Source organism: Empidonax traillii, unplaced genomic scaffold, assembly GCF_003031625.1.
Source record: "Empidonax traillii isolate 1590-97213 ecotype Southwest subspecies unplaced genomic scaffold, ASM303162v1 scaffold1355:size217225, whole genome shotgun sequence".
Classification (NCBI taxonomy): Eukaryota; Metazoa; Chordata; class Aves; order Passeriformes; family Tyrannidae; genus Empidonax; species Empidonax traillii.
Genome location: NW_020956548.1, coordinates 1,552 through 27,575, shown reverse-complemented (window position 1 = coordinate 27,575; position 26,024 = coordinate 1,552). Strand labels below are relative to the sequence as shown.

General features: G+C 43.3%; 2 protein-coding genes across 2 annotated transcripts in view; one reads left to right on the top strand and one right to left on the bottom strand.

Moving 5' to 3' along the window:
• The window catches only part of LOC114069751 (zinc finger protein with KRAB and SCAN domains 1-like), a 4,706-nt gene extending 1,101 nt beyond the window's left edge, over positions 1–3,605 (top strand). The window contains exons 2-4 of the mRNA XM_027906762.1: positions 964–1,581; positions 3,077–3,169; positions 3,250–3,605. Coding sequence (XP_027762563.1) covers positions 964–1,581; positions 3,077–3,169; positions 3,250–3,605 — 1,067 coding nt within the window. The remainder of the gene's footprint in view (positions 1–963; positions 1,582–3,076; positions 3,170–3,249) is intronic.
• A 12,597-nt stretch (positions 3,606–16,202) lies between these two features.
• On the bottom strand, positions 16,203–25,956 carry LOC114069757 (fatty acyl-CoA reductase 1-like). The gene is made up of 5 exons (XM_027906772.1): positions 25,892–25,956; positions 23,583–23,754; positions 19,464–19,593; positions 18,638–18,765; positions 16,203–17,617 (listed from the first exon to the last, which is right to left on the bottom strand). Exons 1-5 carry the CDS (start codon positions 25,893–25,895, stop codon positions 17,455–17,457), a joined length of 597 nt encoding a protein of 198 aa, XP_027762573.1. The 5' UTR covers positions 25,896–25,956; the 3' UTR covers positions 16,203–17,454.
• Positions 25,957–26,024: the final 68 nt, after the last annotated feature.

Genomic DNA, 26,024 nt, shown 5'->3' with positions numbered 1-26,024 from the left:
TTTTTTTTTTTTTTTTTTGTGTTAGTGGAGTAACAAACCTTCTGTGTTAAATGTTTGAGTAATATTTTAAATTCCAGATCAGAGATGGGAATTGCTGAGTTCTCCATTTGAATTAATAGTGAACACCTGAAGGTGTGCTTGCAAAAATCAAGCTTGGCTAAGTTGCATCAGGTGATCCTTATAATTCAGTTAATGATGAACTGATGTAAATAAAAGATCTAGTCAGCAGAGTAAGATATCTAGAGCTCGCTGGGGTGTGTGTGTGTGTGATCATTCCCACTCATCTGTGAAATAAATGGGTTGGATTCTTTAGGAAAAAAAGGCTGTGTTTGAATGTTTCTGGTGAGCTTCGTTGGAATGTAGTTTATTTAGCTTGTCATTGCAAGGAAAGTAGGTGTGCTCTAGCAGAGATGAAAACAGTAAGAGTTATTTGGGAATTAGTTAATTTTTTTATCAAAAAAGACTCCTTTGACTTCTGGTTCATAAATGTACAGTAACTTTACAGTAATTACAAGTGTTCTTGTGATAATTAGGGCAAAACCCTGATGTGCCAACCTGTAAAGACCTGATTTATTTTTTTTTCAGTAAATATGAACTAACACAAGTGAGAAACAACCTGTTGGTTTTGCCTGCTGGGGTTCAGTGGACTTTTTGGTGCTGAATGATCTCCACCTAAATGCCCACCTTTAAAACAGGGTATTCATGCTAATTTAGCAGGCTGGAAAGCTTTTGAGCAAAGTCTGCAGGAGCAGGTAGCTAAAAGTAGATATTTGTGATGGGTAAGGTGTTTCAGCCTGTTGCTTTTGGAAGTCTTCATTTTTCCCCTTCCCTGAGGAGCAGAACAGCAAGGAGGTGGGGAGAGAAGGGGGATAGGTTTCTTACCTCTCTCTTCTTGCCTTTGCCGCCTTTCCCTCTCCTTTTTTCTTCTTGTCTTCAAACTTCCCCTGTCTCTTCCTCCATCAGGGGGCTTCGTTCTGAGGGACACCGAGGAAGAGAAAGGCATCCCTGAAGACCTCCAGCAAGAGGAGCTGCCTCAGGTACCCCCAGAGAAGGGGGCAGCCTGTAATGAGCCCCCTCCCCAGAAAAGAAGCTCCGTGAAACTCGTCCTCAGCACCGATGACCAGAAACCGTCCCCGGAGCAGAAACCTTCCTTCAAGTGTCCGGAATGTGGGAAGGGCTTCAAGGGGCACTGCATGCTCCTGAACCACCTGCAGATCCACAGCAGGGACAAAAGGTTTGTGTGTGCAGAATGTGGGAAGAGCTTTAGCAGGAAGGCCAACCTGGTGGTTCACCAGAGAGTCCACACGGGAGAAAGGCCCTACAAGTGCAAGGAATGTGAGAAGGCCTTCAGCTGTGCCTCCAACCTCTTTGCTCACCAGAAAACCCATCTGAAAAAGAAAGCCTTCTCCTGCACCATGTGCAGGAAAAGCTTCAGTGGCAGCAAGGGTCTCCTGCAGCACCAGAGGGTCCATGCGGGTGAGAAGCCCCACAGGCGTCACGAGGGGGGAAACAGCTTCCCTGTGAGCCCAAACTCCATCAAACATCAACACCTGAGAGAGTGTCCCAGCACCCAGACAGCAGGTAACTGAGCTGAGATCTGTTGTGCTGCCTTTTATTTCCAGTGGTAAGGAATCCCAGGGGATGTATCAGTTATTCTGGTCTCTGTTTATGCCTTGTGCGCTTCTCCCTCCTTGCTGTGGATGGGAGTGTTGGGGTTGGGTTGGTTGGGTCTGGTGGTGTTAACTTTTTTTTCCCCTCCCTTCTTGTATATTTATCTCTGTCAATTGAAGAAGGGCCTGAAAATGCCAAAGTTGAAATTTAGGTGTTGCCAGGAGGGCTGCCTGGGACCTTGGACTCTCAGAGCCTTCAGATCCCACTAATTCCCACTCCGCAGCGTTTCCTGGTGTCTTGTCCAAGATCTTCAGAAGTGCTTAGCCAACAAAATGCAAAGGGTCAGGGATGTGGAAGGGATCTGGACTGTGAAACGGGGCCTTGATCTCCAGCAGCTGATTTTTGTTATCTGTGGGTGTTAAATGAGTAGGGTTTTTTGTCTGCGGTGGGAAGTCTCTGCTGGCTGCTTACAATGTTCCTAGCACAGCACAGGCTGTCAGATGAGGGCATTGTCTCGAGTAGGGAGTTTTCTGGACTTTGCAGTATTTCATGTTCCTGTAATGACCAGAAACTGCGGGATAAAAACTGTCATTGTGGTTTTTTCCTGTTGTTGTACTTTTCCCTGGGCAGTCCCTTTATACTTGGTCAAAAACGTTTGAAGTTCTCATCTTGGATCTTGCCTAGAGACCTCTGGAATTGGTCTGGATGTTAGGATCTTGACCACCAGGTTATGAAACTGCAGAGAAATTAAGACATGAGGAGCAGATGTTTTGTTTGCGAGGTTTTTCTCGTTTGCTTTTTTTTTTTTTTTTTTAATTTTTCCTTTCTGTGTTTTTGTTTGGTTTTTTGTTTATTATTATTATTTGCTTTTGTTTGTCTTCTGGAAAAAATTTTGGACAGAAGAACTGAAATAACGATGACATTATAGTGAATACTAATGAAGTTTTATAGTGAAACGGCAAGACTGAATTCCTGAGGAAGGGTTTGAGGCCTCTTACTCCATAGATACAGAGAGTTAGCCTAGTAACTTCTGCTAATCAGCCATAAAGGTGAAACCTTGCACTCCTAATGCTTTTTTTCCATGATGGCTTTTAGTAGATTTTTAGATGTAAGAGTTTATAATGAATAAGAAGAAGTCTCACTGTTGCCCTGGCAGTTGGACAGTAATTAGTGTCAGATCAGTCTAACACTGTAGCTGCTCCTTAAGGAAGTGTGCAAACACAATCTTACTAAATCTCAACTCCCCCTGTTCCTTGACAGATCCTTTGCTCCAGCTTTGCTTCCTCCTCTCCCTGCACCCCCAACCCCCTCCAAAAAAAAGGATGGGGGGAAGCAAGAGCATCTTGGTTGTGATAAAATCCAAGTGTTTAATGTTTCAGGGGACTGTATCTGCATAATCTTTGGCCTGGTTTGGCTTAGTTTGCACCCACGTGGCAACTCTTGTCTTCCACTGTCTCCCTTCTAGCTGCAAACCAGCCTGAGTTTACGTGTGTGCATCATAAAGAAGAGCAAAGGTGCAGTGCAGAGAGAGATCACTCCAAGCTTGTTTTTGAAGAGTGTAAGTATGAGGAGGTTTCTAAATGGCCCTGCAGTGTATATTGACACAGCGAGCATTAACCTTCTCTTCTCTTTGGACAGTGAGGAAAGTAAGGGAAAACATGGATATGCTTCTCCTAAATCACCAAAGTCAGCTGCAGGTCCTGCAGGAAATTCAGAAGCAACTGAATGTCCTGGTCCCAGGCAATGCCCTCCTGAATTCCAATGTTTACAGCCTGGGAGTTCTGCTGGGGCAGCAGGCGGCTGCGGCAGCTGCTGTTTCGTGCCCCCTTCTCAATCCCAGCAGCCTCCTCTGCGAAAATGCCGCTGCCTTATCCCCTTCATCCGCCCCTGGAATTCTGCCTGCCGCTCAGCTGCCAGGCTCTCAGGATCCTGCAGCTCCCAAAGCCTGCTCGGCGAGCCTGTGCTGTGAGCGAGGCCAGTGCAAACACAAGTGACTGTTCTGAGCCCTTCTGTCACTGGAACACTGTCATCTCTGTGGTGGTGGAATGGCTGTACCTTGTAGCAGCAGGTGCTGGCTGTGCACTCAGACTTGCTGATGGGTCAAATCCTGCCTGTTCACTCCCTGTGGCCTGCAGAGGTTTTGGCCAAGGATGCCTTTTGCCAAGACAGCTCCCGGGATTGTCATCACTGGGGTGCAGTGAAGTGCAGGACCCTTTTACAGGGTGATGCATAAAACTTGAGCATATTTTTTACATGTCTGTAGCCTGTGCTTGGGCAGCTGTACCTCTCCTAATGAGCTGAAACTAAGGATAAAGTCCCAAGGGGTTCTTGAAGCATCTCCTGATTTCTGTAGAGTTAAAAGCAACATGCTGATGTAAAGATGTTCAACAGTTTGCCAAAGCTTTGTTCCTTCAGGAAGTCTTGAAATTAGGTGACCTTGTAGTAGCAGACTCTTGGCCCAGCATCACTGCTAGAACTACAAATAAAAGCTTTTTTTTTTTATTTAAATACACAGACAACTCCTCCTGCCTCCCCAAAAAATCAAACCAAAGAAACCTCACCAAAATACCACCTTTCAGGTCTACCTTTGTTACTAAGAGTTCATGAGGAAAAGCCAAATTGGTTTATAGGGCACTTTTGTCCAAAGGTGAACTCAGCTGAGTTTGGTTTTAGGTACTCTGCCATATCCTGTTTGGATTATTACATGTTCTTGACTGTTGTGTATTGGTGCACTGGGGGCAGGGCTGGAGTAAATAATTACTGGTTGAGGAAGAACACTGAGGGGAACGCTCAGGTGCACCATCCTGTGAAGTCTGCAGAGCAAATAAATGATATTTTATTTTCCACTTCTGCAGGACTCAGACACTGGGCCTCTCAGGGTTGGGAAGTGCAGTTTTAAGACATTAGTTAGTTCATTCTACCTCGTTTTCTGTCAGTAACTCAGGGTTGTGGCAGTGTCAAGAGCCTTTGAGCCTCTAAAATGCAATGACTTACCTCTAAACAGCTGCTGGAATAAAGAAACTTTGGGCCTTGCACCTGTGCCAGAAACAGTCTGTGCCTTGAACTGATATCTGTGTTTGTGGGTTGTTGGTTTTGCGGTTTGTTGTTTGTATTTTTATGTTCCCTTGTTAAAAGGATGCACTGTTAGTAATGAATAAAATGTTTCAGCTTTTTAAGAATGGAAAACATTTTTTTTGTTAGTAAGTCATCATCTTAATGAGAAAAGTCTGTGGCACCAGGTATGATGCTCTCTATCTGTGTGACTGCATCTCTGGGGTGCTGTTCATACTCTCTTGGATGTTTAATTTAATTTTGCTTAGGAGCAGAATCTCCTGTTCAAATCAACGGTTCAAAGTTTGTATTTCAGTTGTTTCTAAGACATTCATTAATAAAACGTTGCAGTTCTGTTAGAAAAGAACCCCTGGTGAGCTTTTGTCCTTTGTGAATGAGCACCAGTGCCTGGACTTGGACACCTGAACAGGGGGTTGGTTACTCTTAAGGCTGCACCTTCTGTGGCTCCTCCTGCTCTTCTTCTTCCATCAGCCCCTTTCCCTGCATCAAGGCACGTCCTTCCATTCCTGTCTTTGGAAACTCCAAAAAAAGAGAACACAGTAAAAGTGGAGAACTTCACAATGCAGACTGGGCAGGAGGAATCTCTCACTTGAGGGCTTTAGGTAGGATTTTTTTCCCTTGTTGGGAGGGAGTCTGATTACAGTGTTTCTGTTCGTAGCTTTTGTGTTGGGGTTGCTTTAATGTGGTGTTTGGGTCTCAACTGAACTGAAGGATCAAGTCCCCAAATGACTCTGGGGACTGGAGGAAGTGCTGCCACACAGGAGCACAAGGAACCCTCATATTTGCTATTTTTGGGTTACCTGTCTTATGTAAGTTTGAGTTGATGCTGGAGTCTTTCTCCTCCTCTCCTCCCAAGCACTTAGGTGCAAATACTAAATATCTTCAAAAACAAGAAGAAAAACATTAAAAATATTTGTGTGCTGTTCTGTTATGGGCTGGTTTGGGGGGGGTGCGTTTGTTTTGGTTTGGTTTTTGTTAGAAAAGGCCTTTTGTTATAGTCAGGGGATGCTGATAAACAGCTGGGTTTCAGAGACGGAAGAAATGCACAAAATGGAACTTGATAATTATATTTTTGTTTGACAGACTTAAAACTTTAAAGGTCCACATTTTCCTAAAACAAACAAACAAAAACCACACACACACAAAAAAACCCATCCCAAACCCCTCACCACACACAAGCAGGAGTAATGTTACAGATGAAAGATTATAATCAGGGATGATATTTTCTCTGCCATTTTTTATGTTCTCCTCATCTCACTGAACAGAGCGTCAGCTCTTCCTAGTCTTTCTCTTCCAATCAGTAATATTATGGAACGTGTTTGGATTGTTCTGTGTTTCAGTTACGTCCCCTTTTGTTGCCTGGCTGTGCTTGCTTTTTTGTTTTTTCTTTCCTTTTTTTTTTTTTTTTTAATACATTATTTTATGTAATCTGACCTACTTGTCACCTCCTGTGTGGTTCCTGTTCATGATTTCAGACCAGTAGGGAAATCTGTGGCTTGTCAAGTTAATTCTCTTCAAGCTTTTGTGTTTTTTTGGTTTTTTTTTTCTTGTTTGGGATGGTGTATACTTAAGCAGTTTCTCAAATGACATGAAGTGCCCATCTTCCCACTACCTGTTCTCCAAGGATTTACTTGCCTTGGGGATCTTACTGCTGGTTCTCTGAGACTGCAAATACCTAATTTCTGGAAATACAGTCCTTTCTTTATTGGGGCAGGCACATTTCTAGGTGTTACCCAGAAGCTCTGTAGCAGCTGCAGCGTGGGCCTGAGAGAGGCAAATGCTACAATCTGATTTCATGTGCCCTGGAAAGTGACCACAACAAACCCAAAACCCAGGTAATTTTAAATGGCACAAGACTTAAAGGTATCATACAACTGCCTAGCAGATACAGCCTCTTAGAAGCCAAATTCTGAGACTTCACATGAAGACAGAAAAATCTCTAGTGGTTTAGAAAGATGCAAAGGAAATAACGTGCATTGGATTCTTTTCTTTAGATATATTTGCCTTTAAAATGTTTACTTAAAATATTCCCTGTGTTGTCACTGTGTAAAAAAAAAAAAAAAACAACTTGTGTGTGCTTTGTTTTCCTATATCCTTCTTTGTGTATATGTTAGCATGCAGCCAAGTGTTCAAATGACAGCGTGTTTAAATATATTCCTCAGGTGTTTATTTACACTGTGTGATTCCGTTTGGAGTCTTTAAACAGAGCACTTGTAAGAACAGGTGCAAAATATTTTCCTCGTGTCTGTTTTATAGGGACACCTTAAAAAAACCAACACGCAGTTCTTTCAGCGGCAGTTTTTACTCCTCCAGATGTCATTTTCAGTTTGTTTTCTATATGACCTGCAAGCACACATAAAGAGAAAATGTTAGAAAATAAGGGAGGTGGCAAAACAACTGGTTTATGTTTCTGGTTGTTTTTAGGGGAAAATAGACTTTGTAGAATAATGCCAATACTAGCATTGCCTGGCACGCTCACAAATGTATGCAAAGCCTGTCTTAGGCAAAATACAACCAGAACTGTTAGTTTTAACTTTTTTAAAACATATTGCCACAGATGGACAGATTATTTACCAACTTATTAGTAATTTTGCTGCTTCTGCAGCTGCTGGGCGCTGAGATGTCAACCCTGGGGTGTTCTTGCTTGCTCTTTGGAAAACAGATCCTCCTTTTACCATCCCAAACTGGACAGACTCAATTCTCCTTCCCTTCTCACCTCACTGTTTTTAGTCAAACACCACCTCCGTGCCTCCTGCTCGTCTTCCCTGCTTTTCCTGGGAATCCCTGCTGGTGGCACAGCCTTTCCTTGGGAGTGAAATCCTGTCCCATCCTTCACTGAGATCTGCTGGCAGAAGGTTGTGTACAGCAAGTTCATTCTTGAAATGACACCACAGCGTCTTTCTCTGTGCTTAGTTCAGCCCCTAAAATAAATAATGATGGTAGGTGGTCTGTATTTTTAAATAGCACTGTTTAAAACTTAGTTCTTTGGAGCATTTGTGGGGGTTTATTTGTTTGCTTGTTTGTTTTTTCTTCTCTGACTTGCCTCTGTGGTCCTGAATTTGTGTCAGTGAAGGTGTGGAATAAGTGGCCAGGTAAGGAACATCTGCTTCCAGCTGTGCTGTGGCCGAGGCTTTAATGATGGTTCCCTCTTACTTTGGTCTTCATGGGTAAATCATCCAACCTGTGCTCTTTGCCAGGAGGAACAGGTAAGCATTATTTACGCTGTAACAAAATGAGTTGTGTTTCTCTGTAAGGGAAATGATTCTTTTGAATATGAGATGAATTAAATGTAATTTTTATGGTACTAGGCACATCAGTTAAATTAATGGAAAAAAATTAGTGCAGCTGTGTATACATGGACACTGAAGGCAGGAAAAGCATCCATTATACAGAAAATTCCTTATATAAAAAAAAGGATCCAGGGCACATGACTTTGATGTTATTTTTATAGGGGTGATGAAAGTAAGAGTGATCTTCCAGTTTCCATAAGTTTTACCAGAGGAATATTGGGTTAAAAGGGTAGTTTCTGCTGGGGAAATGTGCTTTTTTAATTTGGAATGCTGCAGGCTAAACGATATTATAGAAAGTAATTAACATACAAAGTTCTTGCAGTTGTGCCATATATAAAACCAGAAAAGGTTTAGGTTGCCAAAATCAGTGTGCTGAAGGGAATTCCACTGTTGCTTAGGGACAAAGTTGTAATTAATTGTTTCATATTATAATGGCACACATGCAGACATACAGTAATAAGAAAGAAATAAATAAAGATGATATATACGTTTAGTTTTGTAAAACTTTCAGTGCTTCAGATCCTTATTTATCGCATAATGTAGCACTTCCAAATAAAATGCCAAATGCTGCAATAGAACAAGCGTAACAAACAACAGCAGATAATTATTGCTTTACATACCAAAACATATTTGCTATTCCCTGTTGTTCATTGACTGACTTTATGCTGCTTTCTGAGGCTAAATAGTATCTTGTTTAGAAGAAATGCTAATAAAAGCTAGTTTGAATTTAATACATATTAGATCTAGCTAATTATTTTGCTTTCTTTCACATCCTTTGAGTCAGAACTCATGCTAATGAAGCCTAGGAAAAATCTTAAAAAAAAAATCTTTCTAGAAATATTAATCTCACCTTAATGCTGAAGTTCTCATTTGAATAAATTAAAACAAAACAATGAAAAGCTGTACTAAGTTTGGACAAGACATGTGGAGTTACTTCTGATAAAATGCCCTGCTTTACTAGTGGTATTGTGCCTGATAAATGTTTGGCTGATAATTCTGCAGTTTTTTTCATTTACCTGGTGAACCTGAACTTCCACACTCTACTGTTTCATATTTGTTGCAGGATTAGGCCACCAACCTACAGCTAAGCTTGTTGTCACTGGGGTGTGTTCTACCCCCTTTTCTTTGTTAATTCGTTTGTTTGTATCCCTTTTCCCTGGATGTTGAGCCACAAACTCTGCAAATCGACTTGGATCAAAGTGATGGAAGCAAAACACAGAATGACAATTCACTGCCTTATCAGTAAGTATTCTTCTAAGGACTGTATCTAAAGTGTTTTTCTCTCTTTTATTTACCAGAATAATACAAACAGGAGACCAAAAATGCTTACAATATAAATGCAAATTGCTGGAAATTGCAGTATTTTGATTCGGTGTGGGAGGGTTAGTTTAACCCAGGGTTATGCATTATGAGCATATTTTAAAAAATGGGAAGCTTGTCATAAAACCTGAATGTTGGAAATAGTTTTAGACAAAAGGATTTTTTCCGTTAAAACTTGAAGTTAAAAGCTTCTGAAGGATAAATTGTCAATTACTGGGGGGGAAAAAAAAATCCTCTAATGTTTCAGTTCTGCCATGTTTTGTACGAGTTCCTTGACTCAAATGTACAATATATTATTTTAGGAAACTAAATTTAAAAAAAAAAAAAAAAAAAAAGGTACATTTTAGACATGATTCAAAACACGTATTTGGGAAAGGTTTTGACCTTATTTCTGATTCCACAAACAGTGCTGGCTGTCACAGGAGCAGCTTCCCCGTGATGGACACGAGGGTGAAACGGGGAGGATGAGGGGGGAAAAAAGGAGTGGTGTGGGGAAACGGGAGGATCTGGCACTCGCTGGGAGTTGAATTCACCATCCTAATGTTGCGTACGGTGCGTTCTCTTCAGAGTTGAGGATGACATCGGGCTGGCAGCCAGAGCCAAAACATCAGAGGGTATGACTGGAATTTGGAGTGACCTCGATGGATTGGGAAGAATGCCCTGAGGACCTTGGAGATAATTCAGCACAGACAGGCACAGCCACGGGAGGGGAGCTGAGGTGAGGACACCTTGCAGTGGCTCACTGAGAGTGTGATGTGACCAAGCTGGAAAGTGAGTGTGGTGGAAGGAGAATGGGGGGGGGGGGAACCAACCCACCTGGAAAAGTGATTACAAATGTTTGATGAGTCAGGATAAGCTGAACTGAAGCTAACTGCTGGGCTTATCTTTCATCTGGTCTTCAACATAGTCATGAGATATGAAGATCAGTGGAGTGGTAGGTAAATGGGACACAAAATCCTCTTGCAGGTGGTGTTGTGTCAGGGATGACCTTGTATCACAAAACTCAGTTTCATCAGGGTTTGTCAGTTCTCACAGTGCAAAAATCTGACTGGATTTACAAAACACGAATTTTTCCCTCACAGCAAAGGAACAATTTTAAGCCTCCGACGTCTTTTTCCACGGCAATGTAATTAAAACTCTAAATCAAAGACCCAACAAATAACAAAACCTGTGCAAGATTACAACATATTTTTCAGGGTAGAATACGGGGAATGTGTGGCTCAGGTGACCCAGAAGCAGACATTTGACCAACTTGTCAAACTAGATAAATAGATGTAATTTTCCGTAGTGCTGCTGCTGCTGCCTATCCAGTTGCTTCTCCATGTGTCTGTCTGCTAAGCCCTCAGACTGGCTTGTGAGTTTGTCTGAGGAGCTCCCCCCTCAGAGGATGCAGCCACATCCATGGAAAGCCACTCTTGCAATGTGATGAGTAGCTTTGAGTGCTTTTGTACCCCTGAACTGTGGTATTTGGGACATGACACCTTTGGCTACTTCCCAGACCACAGTTCGGTGATGGGGAGTAGGGGCACAAATAAAACACCCAAATAAACCTCCAGCTCCCAGGAGGTTCCTCGTTCCTGCTGCTGAGGTGGGCAGCTGTCTTTCTAAGACCCCAGGAAGTCAAAGAGGGTGATGGGGCTCCGGGAGTAGAGCCAGGGGGTCTGGAAGATGCCTCTTTCTCTGGTCCCTCTTGGTGGCACTGCAGGGCAAAAAGGAATCTGGGCCTGAAGGAGAATCACATTTTCTGTCTCCCTTTCGCTCCCTCAGTCAGATGAAAAATCGGTTGATTTCTCTTTACTTTCTAATTTATCCTGTTTGGCCCAGCTTCAGTGTATTTGTCCTCCTGACCTGCAGAGTGTCAAATCCCTGACTTGAGCCCTCACTTGTCTTTTCAAGCTAGTTTACCTTCCAAGTCTGTTCACTGCTGGCTTTGTCCTTGCTTAGTCTTTCTCAGTATTTTTTTTTTTTTTTGCATATCCTATGTGGCAGCCCTTTATTTATCAGCAAGGTCTCCCCAGGGGTGTTAAGAGGGAGCAGACTTTAGTCTAGAGACCTCAACTGACATATTTCTTTTCCCAGACCAATTGTCACATCAGCCTCTGCTGGGAGGGGAGTAACAAAATGTGCTAAAATGATCAGTAATTACGGATTGTGAAGACAGGACTAACTCAATTTGCCCTTGAACTCGGTGTTGCATACACACAGTTATTGTTGGATAAGTTACTGCTGTTCACACTTCCAAGCAGCCAGATTTTATTTATTACTCTACAATTACAAACTCTAGTTTTTACTGTCTGTAATTGTAAGTTTTTCTTTAGGTCCTCAAGTTCCAAGATGCCTCCTGAGGCAAAGAGTAAGGTACATTTTAATTCCACCTTCCCTTCTCTGCAAGCTTGTGTCACACTGTTACTTTTGTCAAAAATCCTGGGCTGTATCACCTAAGGACTGCTTGTCCTGCATTACATCATTTTCCTCCTCCCTATTTTTGCTTCCCTTAAAAAAGGAATAGTAATGCAATTTCCCTAGTTTATTTAATTGATTATTTGGCTTGATAACACTGTGCAATCAGAATGTCAGAAGAAAAGGTTTAAAGTCTGCAGGTTGACCTTTAAGTCTGTTCTTCAGAAAGAATCTGAACTTTCTTGCTGATGGCTTTAATTCACTGATGCATCTTAATGGAAAATTGATTTTTTTTTTCCCCCTCCTTGAAGATCACATTTACATATAAAAAATGGAAAATGGTATTTTAAGGAAAGATTTGCTAACAAAATGAAAATTATGTCTTTGATGTATGCCCTGGATTTCAGGATTTGAAATTATTTTCATTAAGGAAAGGCTCATGATAATGCTGTGCCTTTTCCTCTCATATTAGTTTTCCTCAATATAATCTGCTATACTGCAAGGAAGTGAGAGATGATTACTGGACATTATCTATCTATCATGTTATGTGTTAACACTGAGTGTAAATTAGAGTCCTTACCTTCTAAAACTAAAGAGTTTGGGGTCACAGACTCAGGTACAAACGGTGTGTGTTGTCCAAGGAGGTTGGTTGGGTTACTCTCAGTTTGTTTTTCCTAACCACTCTCGCAGGGCACCCATCGGGGATGGGCCTTTCCAGGTCAGAGCAGGTTGAACTCTCGTTGTCACAGCTTTCAAAATTTGAGATTTCCCCTCTCCTTGCTCGTGGTGTGGCTCCCTGTAGGTGGGGCTGCCGTTCCACCCACAGCTGAGTGCAGATGTGCTGCAGATGCAGCCTCAGGACCACCTCCTTTAGCGACTGAGGAAATGCGAAGGGCCTCGTAGTTTTAAAATATTTTGTTTTATTAAATGTTTCAAATAACATAAACGTCGTATTAACAATTTTTTTTTATGGCTGAGGTTCACATAATTTGTGATTTCGTCGTTTTATCTGATTTGAGAGCTCAAAAGATTACGGCTTAACATATTAGAAACTTTTTTGTCGTTAAGATTTCTAACAGTAAGTTGTCTCGTAGCTAACAAGAGAACAGAAATAGCAGATAGAACAGTAGAAACTTTGGACAGTGGGAGAGTAGGTATTTTACTATAAACTGGGGTCTGCCAAGATTATGTAAGGACAAGAAATCTGTTCTAAGTGGTTTCTTGTCAATCTGAAAAAAAAAATAATTCATTTCATAGTTGGCTTTTAAGCAGTAGAGAAAATTGGGACGGTACATCTTTAATTATTCCCCAAATATGCTTTATTTTTTTTTTTGTTTGGATGTTAATTCTATTAAGCAACTCTGTACCACCTTTATACTGATATTTAGCACCATGTAATGGGATATTCACCACTTGGCTTCTGGGGAATGTACAGTATGTGGTTTACTCTGTGCTGGGATAAAGGATCCAATTGTACTAAAAGTTCACCCTTGCTTTCAGCGGTGTAGGACGTCAACGCTGGAAGAGCAACAGCATGCTTTTGACCATGAAGCTGTAGCTTATTTACAAACAAAAGGATTCCCCCCGCCCCCCCTTCCCTCTTTTCCCAGTTGCTTATCCACGGTAATGAACTGGTTAATAGTACTACAGGTCGGGGTTTCCTTTACACTGGAAACTGGGGGATGTTTTAATCACTTTGTCTGCAACACACCAAGCAAGCACAGCCTGGCATTTCAGTGTGAGCTCCACGACTTTTTTCCATTTTTGTATGCTGTCTGGTGCTGAAAGATGCAGCTGTACACACAGGCATATATAATGATGTTATCTTAGAAAATATGAAAGAAGGATTTTCTTTTGGAGGAGGTGGGAAATGGGCCAACAATCTGTGATGTACCAGTATGTCTGATACCCACATCTCTACCAAGAAAGAACTGTATTTTCTTAACAAAGTTACTGGAATAGAGGAGTGTGGAGGGGTGAGGAATTTTATTTTTTTGGTAAGAGACATGCTGAATTTTGGTTGTCAGTCAAAAGGCAGTTTAAGCATGGGTTAATTTTAGGGATTTGTTGTGTGTGGTTTTTTTTTTTTGTGATCGCGATGTAATTAAAAAGATAGTTGTTAATTGCAAGGTTCTGCCCACTGCTGCGTGACAGTGAAATGATGTTTCACTGCTCTGGCACAGCAGTTCCCAGCTGTAGCCCACAGACCAGGGTGTGTGCAGAGCATTAACAGAGGAGGTTCCGCAGCGCTCCGCGTTATTTCCACTGTGAGAGGGTAAAATCACTGCAAGTTCAGCAAATAATCCCATCCTACTGCCCTGTGGCAGGTATTTTCTTTTGTGGCTGCCAGCATTGTTCTTCATGCCGCCTGTAGGCAGCTGGGCAAAGGACAGGGGAGCCTTTGAGTCTGGATGTTCCATCACAAGAAACTGAACCCGTGTCAATATGCTGATAGATCTCCTTCTTCCCCCATTCCTTGAGGGAGAGTCCTCTGAGTCTGGCAGCTCATTGATCAATGCAGTTTTTTGCAATAATTTGTCACCATGGTCCTCTGATTTAACTTAGTAGCAGCTGCATTTGGCTTTTCTTTTGTCAAAAGCTCGTGAGTGTATGTGAAAGAGCAAGAGAACAGAGAAGGAAAGAAGTGTCTTGTCACTCGGTGTTTTCTTTTAGGTACTTCCCCCAAGACTTGGGTTTCCTCAGAGCACACACAAGCAAATCCACTGAGGAGCACAAAGTAAACCATCAAAGGTAAGTAAGCCACTGCTTGGGGTGAGAACAAGTTCATGTGCCGGGCCCAGCTCTCTGTGATGACAGTCCCGACGGAACCCGGGGGCCATCGCCACACGCCAGCCCCTCCACTGAGCTTTTCTGAGACACTTCTGTGGTTCAGTCACATGGAAACATCTCAAGCCACAAGAAAACGGATGAGAGATTCAAGTTTCCCTGCGTGTTGCGTCTGTGTCAGACAAGCTAACAGCTTGATCCGCCCCAGGCAAGGCCAGAGCTCCGGAGCCAGCTGCTGGCAGCGCTGTGCGGGCTGTCAAAGGTCTCCACAAGAGCAAACACCATCTGCAACAGCTATGTTTTTCCAACAGCCCAAGCAGCTCCTGCTGTTTTGTTTTTTTGTTTTTTTTTTTTCAGGGCTGAGCAGTAGTTTTGCTGTGGCTGAAGAGCCCTAAAAATATCACACCACCGCTGTTCTGAGTGAAACCTGAAGCATCTTTTTTGTGCGTTCAGAGAACGGGTCCGGACGTGCTCAGGTGAGCAAAGATACACCTGAGGCTTGCTGGGACAATGCAGCCTGTGCAAACAGCTGGGAATGCCTACAGGCATGCTGTGAGGAATGCATGGCATGACCAGGGAAGGAGAAGGGAAGGTGGGACACTTTACTCTTAGCAGAGCTGACTGATGTCGGCGTGGCAAGGTTTGCACCCTTGATTCTCTCTGACACCCAAGTTTTTGTCTGTCATAAGACTAGCTTCTCTTTGTACATAAGGCAGGCACTCTTTAAAGGACTTTTAGCATACAAGTTAGAATTTATTTCCTAATTTTTGAATGGAAGTTTGTTTCGAAGTCATCTTCAGTTTTGGTTTGCTTTGTTTTTTTAGCCTTTCAGATGAGGAGACTGCGAGGTGCCTGATGACCTGACTGTGTACCTGAGGGAATTCAGCCTTTCTGGAGGAATCTCTACAGCAATCTGCCTCATCCCCACCAGGATAGCAAGGTATAATGCCACTAACCTTCTCTGACACTGCTGTGGCAGCACTGGACATGAAATGTCTGTCCCCAGCACCTGAACCCACAGCTCCAGGTTCCCCAGACAGTAGTGGCACCTGTCCTTTCCAGCTTTTTGAAGCTAGAAAACACACAGCTAAAAACCAGCACCAGTTTCCTTTTGAAAGTTTACATTTTCAAGGCAAGAGCTTAAGAAATCTGCATCTTTGTAAACTGGGTGCTTTGATCTAATTAATCACAGATCGGGAGCAATGTATGAAAAACACAGAGGTCTGTGGTAGGCAATGCCAGAGCCCTGCTATTCTGGACACTGTGTTTTTGCTGCAGGCAGAAACTAGACCTCTGGGTAAGATAAATTCTTTGCACCTTTAGAAAGACTTTTGAACTAGCTTGAAGGCCTAAGATATAAATACACTGTCATCATAACTCGCTCTTGCCTTTACTGCCAAAAACAAGTCCTAATTTTTGAAGAATGCCAACTCTGTAAATACCCTGCTATTCTCAGCTAGCAAAAGAGCAACTGTGTCACTTTGTTGTGATGTAGCATTACTTTTTCAGACAGCCAGCACGACACAAGACTGGAGTTTCAAAAACAAGCTGCTCTGAAGTCTGATCTCAGAGCGCTTTATTCAGTGTTAGCTGAATACAAAATATCTCGGTATTAGATTTGGCTCTGGAAATGTGACAGCACGATAGATTTGCTGCTGTTGCACCATGTACTTTGAGGAAAGCTCTCTCTCTCTCTCTCTCTCTGCCCCCACAGGAATTGCTACTTCACTGTGTGGAACAAGTGTCTCCGATAGCCACGAGCGTTGGGAAGGTCCTCGGGCTCAGCCTCACAGTGCAGGACTGTTTTTACAGAGAAGCCATGGAATAACAGGGTTGTTTAGGTTGGACCTTTAAGATCACGGAGTCCAACAGTACCAACAAAACCAACCTTCAGGCTTTTTAATGCCTACTGACAAAGAGTGGCAGCGGAACTGGCCCGATGGTGTTTCCTCCATGTGTGTCTTTGCAATTGGTCACCTCCACTGGCAAAGAAAGTGTAAAGTGATTTAGCTGTAATGAAAGCATGTGAAGCACAGTATCAGGCTGGTTTTGAGTTACAGGGAGAGAGGTTTCCTGCAGACAAATCCAGGGGGGAAAAAAGATCTATTAAAATAATAAAGAGTTTCTGAATTCTTCTTCGGTCTTTTGAGAAAGTCTTCTCTTCGTCCCCAGAGTTAATAGAGCGTTTTTCAAGACCCCAACACTGTTCTGAGCAAATGTGATAAATGCAAGATCAGGATTTTTTAGTAGACTGAAACCTTAACCAGAGAGAAAGAAAGACCTGTCTGTAAGAAAGCAGCTTGTGAGTTAACACAGGTGCATCAACTCTATGTGTGTCTTCAGTTATGGCTTGAAAGCATCAGTCCTCAGTAGCAATATAAGACAAGATCTGAAAACTATTCTGTGTTTTCACTGGCCCAGTGTAACTCATCTTTTTCCCCCTCTAAGTTTTGAAAAACTGGAAAGTGAAATTTTGGGGTTTTTTTTCCAACAAGGTAACATTTCACGCAATGAGAATGAAGGAACAGCCTCCTTAGGAAGACCCCTTACAAGATAATTTCCTTGGCGTCCTTTTCTGCCAAGGTTCTATGCTTTAAATTTGCCTCTCTTGAGGAAGAAGATGGGATTAAGATAGCCTAGGGGGGTAGTACATGGGAAGACAACGACTTTGGTTAATCCTTACTCTTGCACATCAGACTCTAGGTGAAGGGTTCCACAGCTTGACCTGTTCCTAAAGCTTCAGTTATGGCTTTAAAAAATTGGCCTGGTCCTATGGAAGAAAGACCACCACGTATTAAAGCATTAGTTAAATTAAAAAGGTGAACATCATATAACAGTGCACAAACAAATGCCAGCTGCTGTTGGGGGGTGGGGGGAGTGGAATTTTCTGCTACTGTCAGACCCCGATGCCCATAGTTGCTGCTCAGAGGAGATGGAGGTCCTTCTGGAAGGGGCGGGTTGCTGATGGGTGGCTTCAGTGCCGGAGGGTGCTGGATGCCCTGAAGTAGGAGAGGAACTTGTAGCAGAGGCTCACCACAAAGTACCAGATGTTCCGAGCCATCTGCGACCGGGCGATGAAGATGCGCCAGATGATGACGAGGAGGGTGGTGTTGAACGCGTAGCGGATGTTCCTCAGCCTGGGGGAAGAGGAGGAGGCACCTCAGAGGGGAGAAAGGCAGGAGCAACAAGGAATCCTGCCAGTTGGCAAAGTTTCCTACAGGTGACTTTGTAAGAAATCCTATTTACAACTTCTAATCTTCCCTGTCTTCTGTGCCAAAGATGTCCCTGCCTTCTTGCCAAGGACTGTGCTGAACAGTTAATGGGACGGTGGAACTACTTGTACTGGAGTTCTCTCTTGTTCTGTGTTCTGTCATGTCAAACCAGAACAAAGCCCTACTGAGAGGTTTTTCTTCATGACAGTCTATGTCTGATACCTTCTGCTTTGGTTGTTGTATTATTAGCTGGTTTTTACTTTGCAGGATTGGTGTCAGGCTGGGGGACCCTCACAGGAGCAGGAGAATAGGGTTCTCTTATTTGGGTGAAATCTTGGCTTTAGTGTTAAGAAATCACTCAATAATCATAAATGGTCTTCACTTCTGCAGTACTGGGATTGTTTTTTGGGAGGGGGAACAATTTACAGCATCTATTTCAATGGTATCATTGAGTTTTTAAGATGGTGATAATTCCATCCTCTTTCTGTCAAGCAAAAGAAGTTTCTGCACTTCTCTAAGTCTCACTTTCCCAGTGCTTAACCAAGGGAAAAAAAAGCTTCATACCTAAAGACCTTGAGACTGGTTCAATTTTTGTAAGAGTCCTTTTTTTTATTTTATTTTTTTTTAAAGGTAAACTTTATCACTGCTCTCTACCACACTGCCTTTCTGGGCTATGAGGCAGTTAGTAGTCTGTTACTGAGGTTCTTATAAATCTTCTGAAAATGATCCGTGACTGATGAAATTGTTTAGGATTCCTTGCTATGGCAAACTGTTCTATCTCTCCCTGTTTGTAAACACTGGCAGACTGCTGCCATAAGAAATAAGCTCTTTATCTTTCCATGCTATAAAACAGTAACAATTATTGCAAGGTAACTAGAATTATTCTCCTCAAGTGCCATTCCAGGCAGCCAGGAGGCCTTATCCTTGTCACTGGGTAGGACTTACTTCCGTAAATGCTGCTTTGCTGCTGGAATTCCTGCCATGTCCTCATTCAGCAAGTACTTCTTGGCCCCTATGCAGTAGCTCTCGATGTATTCTGACCAGTGCAGCTGACGGACATCGAAGTTGTACAGCTGGGATTTAGAGACAGAGAGCAAAAGTTAAACACCAGAGTTCAAAACTAGCTTGCTTTAAGCATCAATTCTTCATCGAGTGGCATTCCACTCAATATGAAAACCTCCATGCAGTTTTTATGTGTCACTAGAATTACGTGTAATGATGTTGAATACCCAAGTACCTCTTTGCAAGGAGATGCTGACCAAAGGTGCTTCAAACTTATCTCAGATCTACTCTCCCAGTTACAATCCCGCTCTTAAGGAGTAGTATTTCAAACATATAAAGACTACAACAGAGCTTGGCACGCAGCAAATTTAATTGCTCTCTGGGGACTTGAATAAAACAGGAACTTTTTTGATATTGTTCAAGGTAATACACTGTGTTAACTAAATTGCCTATCAAGTGCCATTTAAAACCAGTGTGGATGAAAATGTCAAAATCTTTCAAGGAATTTCCACCTAGATCACCCACCACAGCTGCCATGTTAGCTGGAAAGACTTCAGTGATTAACCTGTCTCACAAGAAAAAGTAACACACTTCCTGTAATAAATGCAAAGTTCCTGATAAGTTACTTAATAAAACAAGGAGGAAATAAATTATTTCAGGTTACAGTAAATTCCAGTCATCTGGATGTCATTCAAAAGCTCAACAACTAACTGCTCCAGATGAACAGAACTGGAGGTTAGCAATCCATATTCAGGATGCACTTACTTACCTTTTTGTCCTCTGTGTTAAGATGAGTCATTAACATATTCATATTATCTGAAGACCAGTTCCAGGACTGGGTGGAGAAATACTGCAGGAGAGTCATAGACTTGTGCAGCCGATTGATAATTTTCATCATTCTGGAACAGAGGAGGAGGGTCAGAGGTGAACAGCAGGTCTCCAGAGCCAAATGCTGCCCTGTTTTTACTGATGGCTCGAATGTGGGTGCAAACACGTGTTTGCCACTTGTGTCTGACTTACTGGTCTGACCTAAACAGGGCTTGAAAACCTCATCTACCTCCTGTACCACATGTGAAGAGCCCATCTGGACTAGGATGAAGCCTGCACAGCAGATTGCAAAGCCACAAAGCTGTATTGCCTGCCTCCCGAGGTGGATGCTCCTCCACAAATTCTCTTCTGTTCCCAAGCCTGGGTTGTCTGCTGAAGCGAGGCTCTGATTTTGGAAGTTAGCTCCAGTACAGAGGTGACTATATCTGCAGTATGGACAAGCTCAGAAGTCCACAGCTCAACTTTCAGATACAATCAGAGAATCACAGAATGGTTTGGGTTGGAAGGGATCTTAAAGATCATCTTGTTCCAACCCCCTGCCATGGGCAGGGACACCTTCCACCAGACCAAGCTGCTCAGAGCTCCATGTTCCAGTCTTACCACCATCACAGGAAAGAAATTGCTTCTAGTATCTGATCTAAATCTACTTCCAATTTAAAACCATTACCCCTCATCCTATGATTACACTCCATGATAAGAGTCCCTCCACATCTTTCCTGTCAGTCCCCTTTAAGTACTGAAAACCTGCTAGAAGCATTCCCTGGAGCCTTCTCTTGCCCAGGCTGAAAAGTCCTGGTTCTCTCAACCTGTCCTGATAGAGAAGATGCTCCAGCCCTCCTCTGCTCATCTTTATGGCCCTGCTCTGGACCCGCTCCAACAGGGCCGTGCCCTTCTTGTCTTGCTTCGGGGACCCTGGAAATGTGGGTTCAGGTCTCTCATGTGTCTTGGCCTTTTCTATTATGTTCTATATATTTTCTAGTAACGTTCTATATAGAAGGACAGCACTGCTGTCCTCCCCTGCAGGATTATTTTACAGTTTCCCCAGTACAAAAGGCCCCTGGCAGCTGTCCTGAAGTGTGATTTGGAGAGAACACCCCGTCCCCTCAGACTGGGTAAGGGCGAGAGAGAGCGAGCACTGAAAGGCTGATTTCTGTGGAAAACAGAGCTGTTTTCACGAGGAGTTTTGAGCTGCCCCAGAGGGCAGCACAGCTGCTGGTGACAAACACCGACGGTGCCAGGCGGGGCTGTCCCCACGCAGTCGGCACTGCCACGGCCATCAGCACCACGAGCAGCACAGACAGACACAGAGAGCCCAGCAGCTCAGAGGAGAACCCTGCAGCCCTCCCAGAGCCATCTGAAAGAGCCCTACAACCTCACACAGGCACTCCTACTCAAAGGGGCTTTCACCTTGGAAGCAAAGAGCGCCATCAGGTTAAAGGAACCTTCGTTCTCAACAGCTGTGAGCACATTAGGTAAACTGCATTCAATCAAAGTACTCCAGAATTATTTCAGATCCATCTTCCTGATTGTGCCTGCGCAGGCAGGCGCTATGGGGCAAAGCTCTGAGAATATTTCAATACCTTTTGGGAACTTGGGCAGCATAATATACGGCTAGGTTGCAAAGATCTAGAAGGTGCCCCTCAAACTGGAATCCCAAAAGCCATGAATATCTTTAAAGGCTTTAGGGCTAGTGGAATAAGGCAGAAAAACTGACAAGAGAATCAACAGTGTTTGCCCATTTATGTTTTGAAAATGGGCTGTCCCCCGTGGCCTGCTGCTCCATGTGAGCAGAGTAAGCTCTGTCTGTAAATTTAACCAAAGCAACATTATCTGGGTGGCCAAAAGTAAGGGTCAGATAGATAGAGAAAAGAAATACCTGTGAAAACCACGTTTCACGTTAACAGCCTGAGCTCAAATGCTGTGAATCAATACGTGAACTGACTTCAATACTGAAAATATTGACTAATTTGAAGGAAGGAAAAGTCTACTGAAAAACATCAACCAAGTTTTTCTGCAGCCTCTGTGGGAGACAAAGGTATCCAACAGAAAGTCTCCACTGTGGAGGAACTGAGAGGAATAAAGCAAAAATTAGCTGTCTCTATAGCCTTAAAAAGTTACACTTCAGAAATGCACCTTGTCTTCCAGAAAACTGTTTACAGCAATGATTTCTTTATTTCCTCCCAGACAGAGCCTTGCACGAGAAGATTCTCAGGTGTGACAGATTTCCCCAGGAGACTACTAATGTTATAAACCACATTATGCTCTAAGTCATGGATGGATGTGCAGCATCCACAGTAAGAGATTTAGAGCAGTTTTGCTCAACATCTGGCAATTTATGTGAAATAAGGTTACATCTAAAATAAGCTTCTCAGGAGAGGCTGTATATAGAAGTCTAAACATGGAGGAGATGACTCTTGTACCTACCCTTTGGTAGACAGGGTACAGAATGTGATAATTACAGGAGGAACTGTGGCCCAGTTCCTCTGAACTAGCCTGTAAATCAAATTAGTGAAGGTCATCAGCTGGTCCTGAATACACAGTACACTTACAAAACCATCACCAGCTCCCAGATAACCTATTCCAGATGATAATCCAGCACCTTATGATGAGTTGAGTATGGACACAGTAGAGAACTGAAGCCTGAGTTCTGGTCCTGGCAAAGAAATCTCTCCTTTCTGCTTGCAAATATGGCATAGGGCCACGGGAAGAATTCCAGAAACTGCCTGGAAGATGGCTTGTACTTCAATGGATGGGAGTGACAAGTGGGAAGAAAGTTAAGCCTAGGTGCTCTGTTTGAAGCAGAGGGAAAAACTAAAGGGAAACTTAAAAAACAGGTTCAGTGATCCAGTCAACTTTTTTTTTTTTTTTTAATATGGTTTACTGCCCTTACACCACAAAGGTCTGATATTTAGTTAGGTGGGAAAAGGAGAAAAGAATGAGCTGCTACTATGCTTTCTACCACATTCCAGCAATACCTGGATGAGCTTAAGTGGAGCATAAAAAGAAAAGGGATATTGTATTATTATTAAAAACTTGGTGAACTCACAATTTCTTTGCTGGGCTGTGTTTGCTCAAGTCGCAAACCTTAAAGTTCAGAAGATCATGCTGAGGTCTGTTTGACATTTAAGTACAGTGTTGTGGGCAATGTCCACTGGTTGCTTATGCCAATCAGCTTTATGAAAAGAAATGTCAGTTGTAATGGCAGTGCTTTTTTTTTTTTTCTTACAGCCTATTCCTGCTCTATTTCAGTTTAGCTCCATTTCTAAGATAATGCCTGCCTCCTGGATAACTGGAAGGAATTTTATGGACTAGTTTCCCTCCATAGCAGGGAGAAATAAGAGCAATACACCAGCCAGGGGATTCCCTGCAAACAGCTGAACACAGTTTCTTAGCTAGCAGAAGAGCACAGGAGCAGCTGACATGCACACAGCACTGGCATGCTGTTCTCATGTGGCACAACAAATCTTCCTCTGTGGTGGCAGGGAGTAAAGGAGGACAATCTCTGGAGTTGTGTTACTCACACAAGGGTTCCTTGCACATGGGAGACAGGAATATCACTGTTCCTCCAAGCCATAACACTGCCAAGGCTCAAACACCACCTGCGATGGGAAGCTGCCCTCCGAAATACAACTCCGAATTTCATAATTTTCAAAAAACAACTGCTTCCTAGATTTCAGGGGGCTGGGCCAGTGCTGCAAATTGCTAATTATGCATCTGATTTATGGGCAAAAAAAATTATTAGCTGGAATGTTGTATGCCTTGCCAGCCACACGTCCTTATGCAAGGTCAAGGCAGAGAGGGGCAGTCACATCGGGAAGCTGCAGTGGTGGAGATCTGGCTATACAGAGGACAGACAGCCTTCCTGCCTGGGGCACATCTGAAATGTGTAAAACTGAGTTTAAAAGATTGTCCAGGCAGTGCAAAGGGTGGGCACCCTGGCCGTGTTTAGCTACGGCCATGCATTTTCTTTCTTTTTCTCAAGGTGAGGAGACGGGGAGACAATCAAGGACCTGCTCCCCACCACAGTGGCAGGAGGCTGAATTAATTCATGCTTTCTTACCTGGGCTTTCTCCCCGTGAGCCTCATGTACAGGTCGTAGAGGATGGCGGGCGCCTTGTGGCTGACGGTGATCCAGTACTGGTTTATCAAGTAGCTGGAGGTCATGTGAGCGTTGGGGGTTCGGAAGGCCTGCTCCAGGGGGTTCCTTTTGAACGTGGACATGACGTACTGCCCTGCAAGGGAACAGGCATTTCACTCAGGATCACTCCCTTCCAGCTGGGCACAGCCCAAGGCGAACACCTTCAACCCACACTTCTCTCTCGGACAAGATCATCTCATGGTCCCTTCTGGCACGATGACTCCATCTACTGCCTACCTGAAGCACAATCCCACTCCAGACTCAACAGTGGCAGACAAAAAAAACCCTCCTCATCAGAACACCAAAGCATAAAGGAGGAAAAGCAGGCAGTTGTAGCCCTGAATTGCTTCAAGGAGCTGCAGTTCTGCTTTTCACCTGCAGCAGATGCAAAAGAAACTGGTAAGTGCTAACACTGCTTCAGATCAATGAAAGCACACTTTGGTCTGCTAGGATAAAGAAAAAAAAAAGACATTTAATTTCTAATCAGATTTTCAAAGGGGCTGATGTCTGTGTTGGTCCGAGCCAGGGACAGGTCACTTACACACACAGGGTGCTGCATCTAAAAAAACTTCATTACATCCTTTCAAACCACATCTGAACCACAACAACAGATACCTCAGCCTGTTTTCAGAAAGAGCTCTGACTGCTCTAAAGCAGCAAATCCTCTTGCACTCTTAATTTGAAAAAAAAAAAAAACAAGGGATGGGGAAACAATCTTCCATTCCCTTTGCAAGTTAAGGCCCAAAATATGCTGGATCTGATTCTGAGCTCTTGCAGTGGCACAGTGCCACAGAGTGGCATCTAGATGTGCATATCTGGGGCATTTGCATATTGCAGAGGCTTAATATGAACTGCAGTAGTTGAATATAAGACTATCATCCCAGGGACTGATAAACAGATGGTGCTCCTATTCCTGAGCACCAGTGAGCTCAAGAAAGAAGAATATGTGGGCTTTTTTTCACTTCTTAAAAAATTGATTCGGGAGTTAACGACACCAATCTGTGCTCGTATTATAGTTTAGTCTCTAAGCTTATGTTACAAATAGAAAAATCAGATGAGAATTTGCAAGTCACAAAAAAAACCATCCAGATCATCCTCAGATAAGCAGATTTCAATCATACCATTCAGACAGGACCTCTTGTGTGTCTGTGGTCAGCTCATTACTGTATTTCAAGCAGTGACTTTTGCTGTACTTCTTCTAAACAGCAGCAACTTGTTAGGCCACTTAGATGCTATGCTGAGACACCAATGACTTTTAAAATAATGCAACTTGATTTTGGTGCAATTTCCTTGCTTTTTTATCTTGTTCACTGCAAGTTTACTGGCTGAAGACCGGTTCTCCTGCAAATCATCTTGCATCTGAACAGCTAAAGCTCACTGCCATCCCTTCTGCTCCCACACCGCAATGATGTGGTTATCCTGTGGTCACTCTGTGGGCTGTGGTACAGAAATCTTCCCCTTTGCAGCATGTTCTCCCCCCAAAAAACCCCAAAAGGATTAGCAAAAGCCCTCTATTTAAAGTTTCCCGTGTAGCTGGCAGGGAGGGCTCGCTGAAGGTTTGGAAAGGTGATTGCTCCTGGCAGGGGGGTGGTGATAAGCAGTCTGGGATGGGCTGCTGGGAAGGAATGCAGTGCCAATAATATACTAATTTTCATTCACTATCGAGGTTCTAATAAGGTTGTTGATAGGACAAATTGAAAGAGGAGAAAATTAGGTTAGGCATTAGGAAAAAATTCTTTCCTGTGAGGGTGGGGAGGCCCTGGCACAGGTTGTCCAGAGAAGCTGTGGCTGCCCCATCCCTGGCAGTGTCCCAGGCCAGGTTGGATGGGGCTCTGAGCAGCCTGGGCTGGTGGAAGGTGTTGGAAGGTGTCCTGTTGGGGCTACACAGAGCAGCTTCTCACAGAATTAAGGGACCGGTTCTCTGTTCCTTTTCTCACACACTTTAAGATCTCAGAGCAGCCAAGTTTTGTGTTTTTTTTTTTTTTTTCTGGGTTTTTCTATGACAATGTGAAAGCTGAATAGAGGTTTTCCTGAGCTGAATGCTCAGCACCAGGAGCTTTTCCTCACTGGACCCTCCCTGACCGCAGCTGGGCCTCCCACACACACTCGGATGGCAGACACTGAATACCACCTAAATACTGGAAACCACTTTCTCAAAGCCTGTCTGAGGAATCCTGTTGATGTCTGACACTGGGAGGAACATGATGCTCTCAGTTTGAGATGGAACTTACCCATTTCTCCCCAGAAGAAAGGGTTGATTCCACCCGTTGTGCAGTTGTACACCAACAAGTTTTTTGGTCTGGAGAAAGAGAAAGAAGTATTATTTCAAGATGTGAAGAAAAGCACCCAAAGGTTCATTAACGG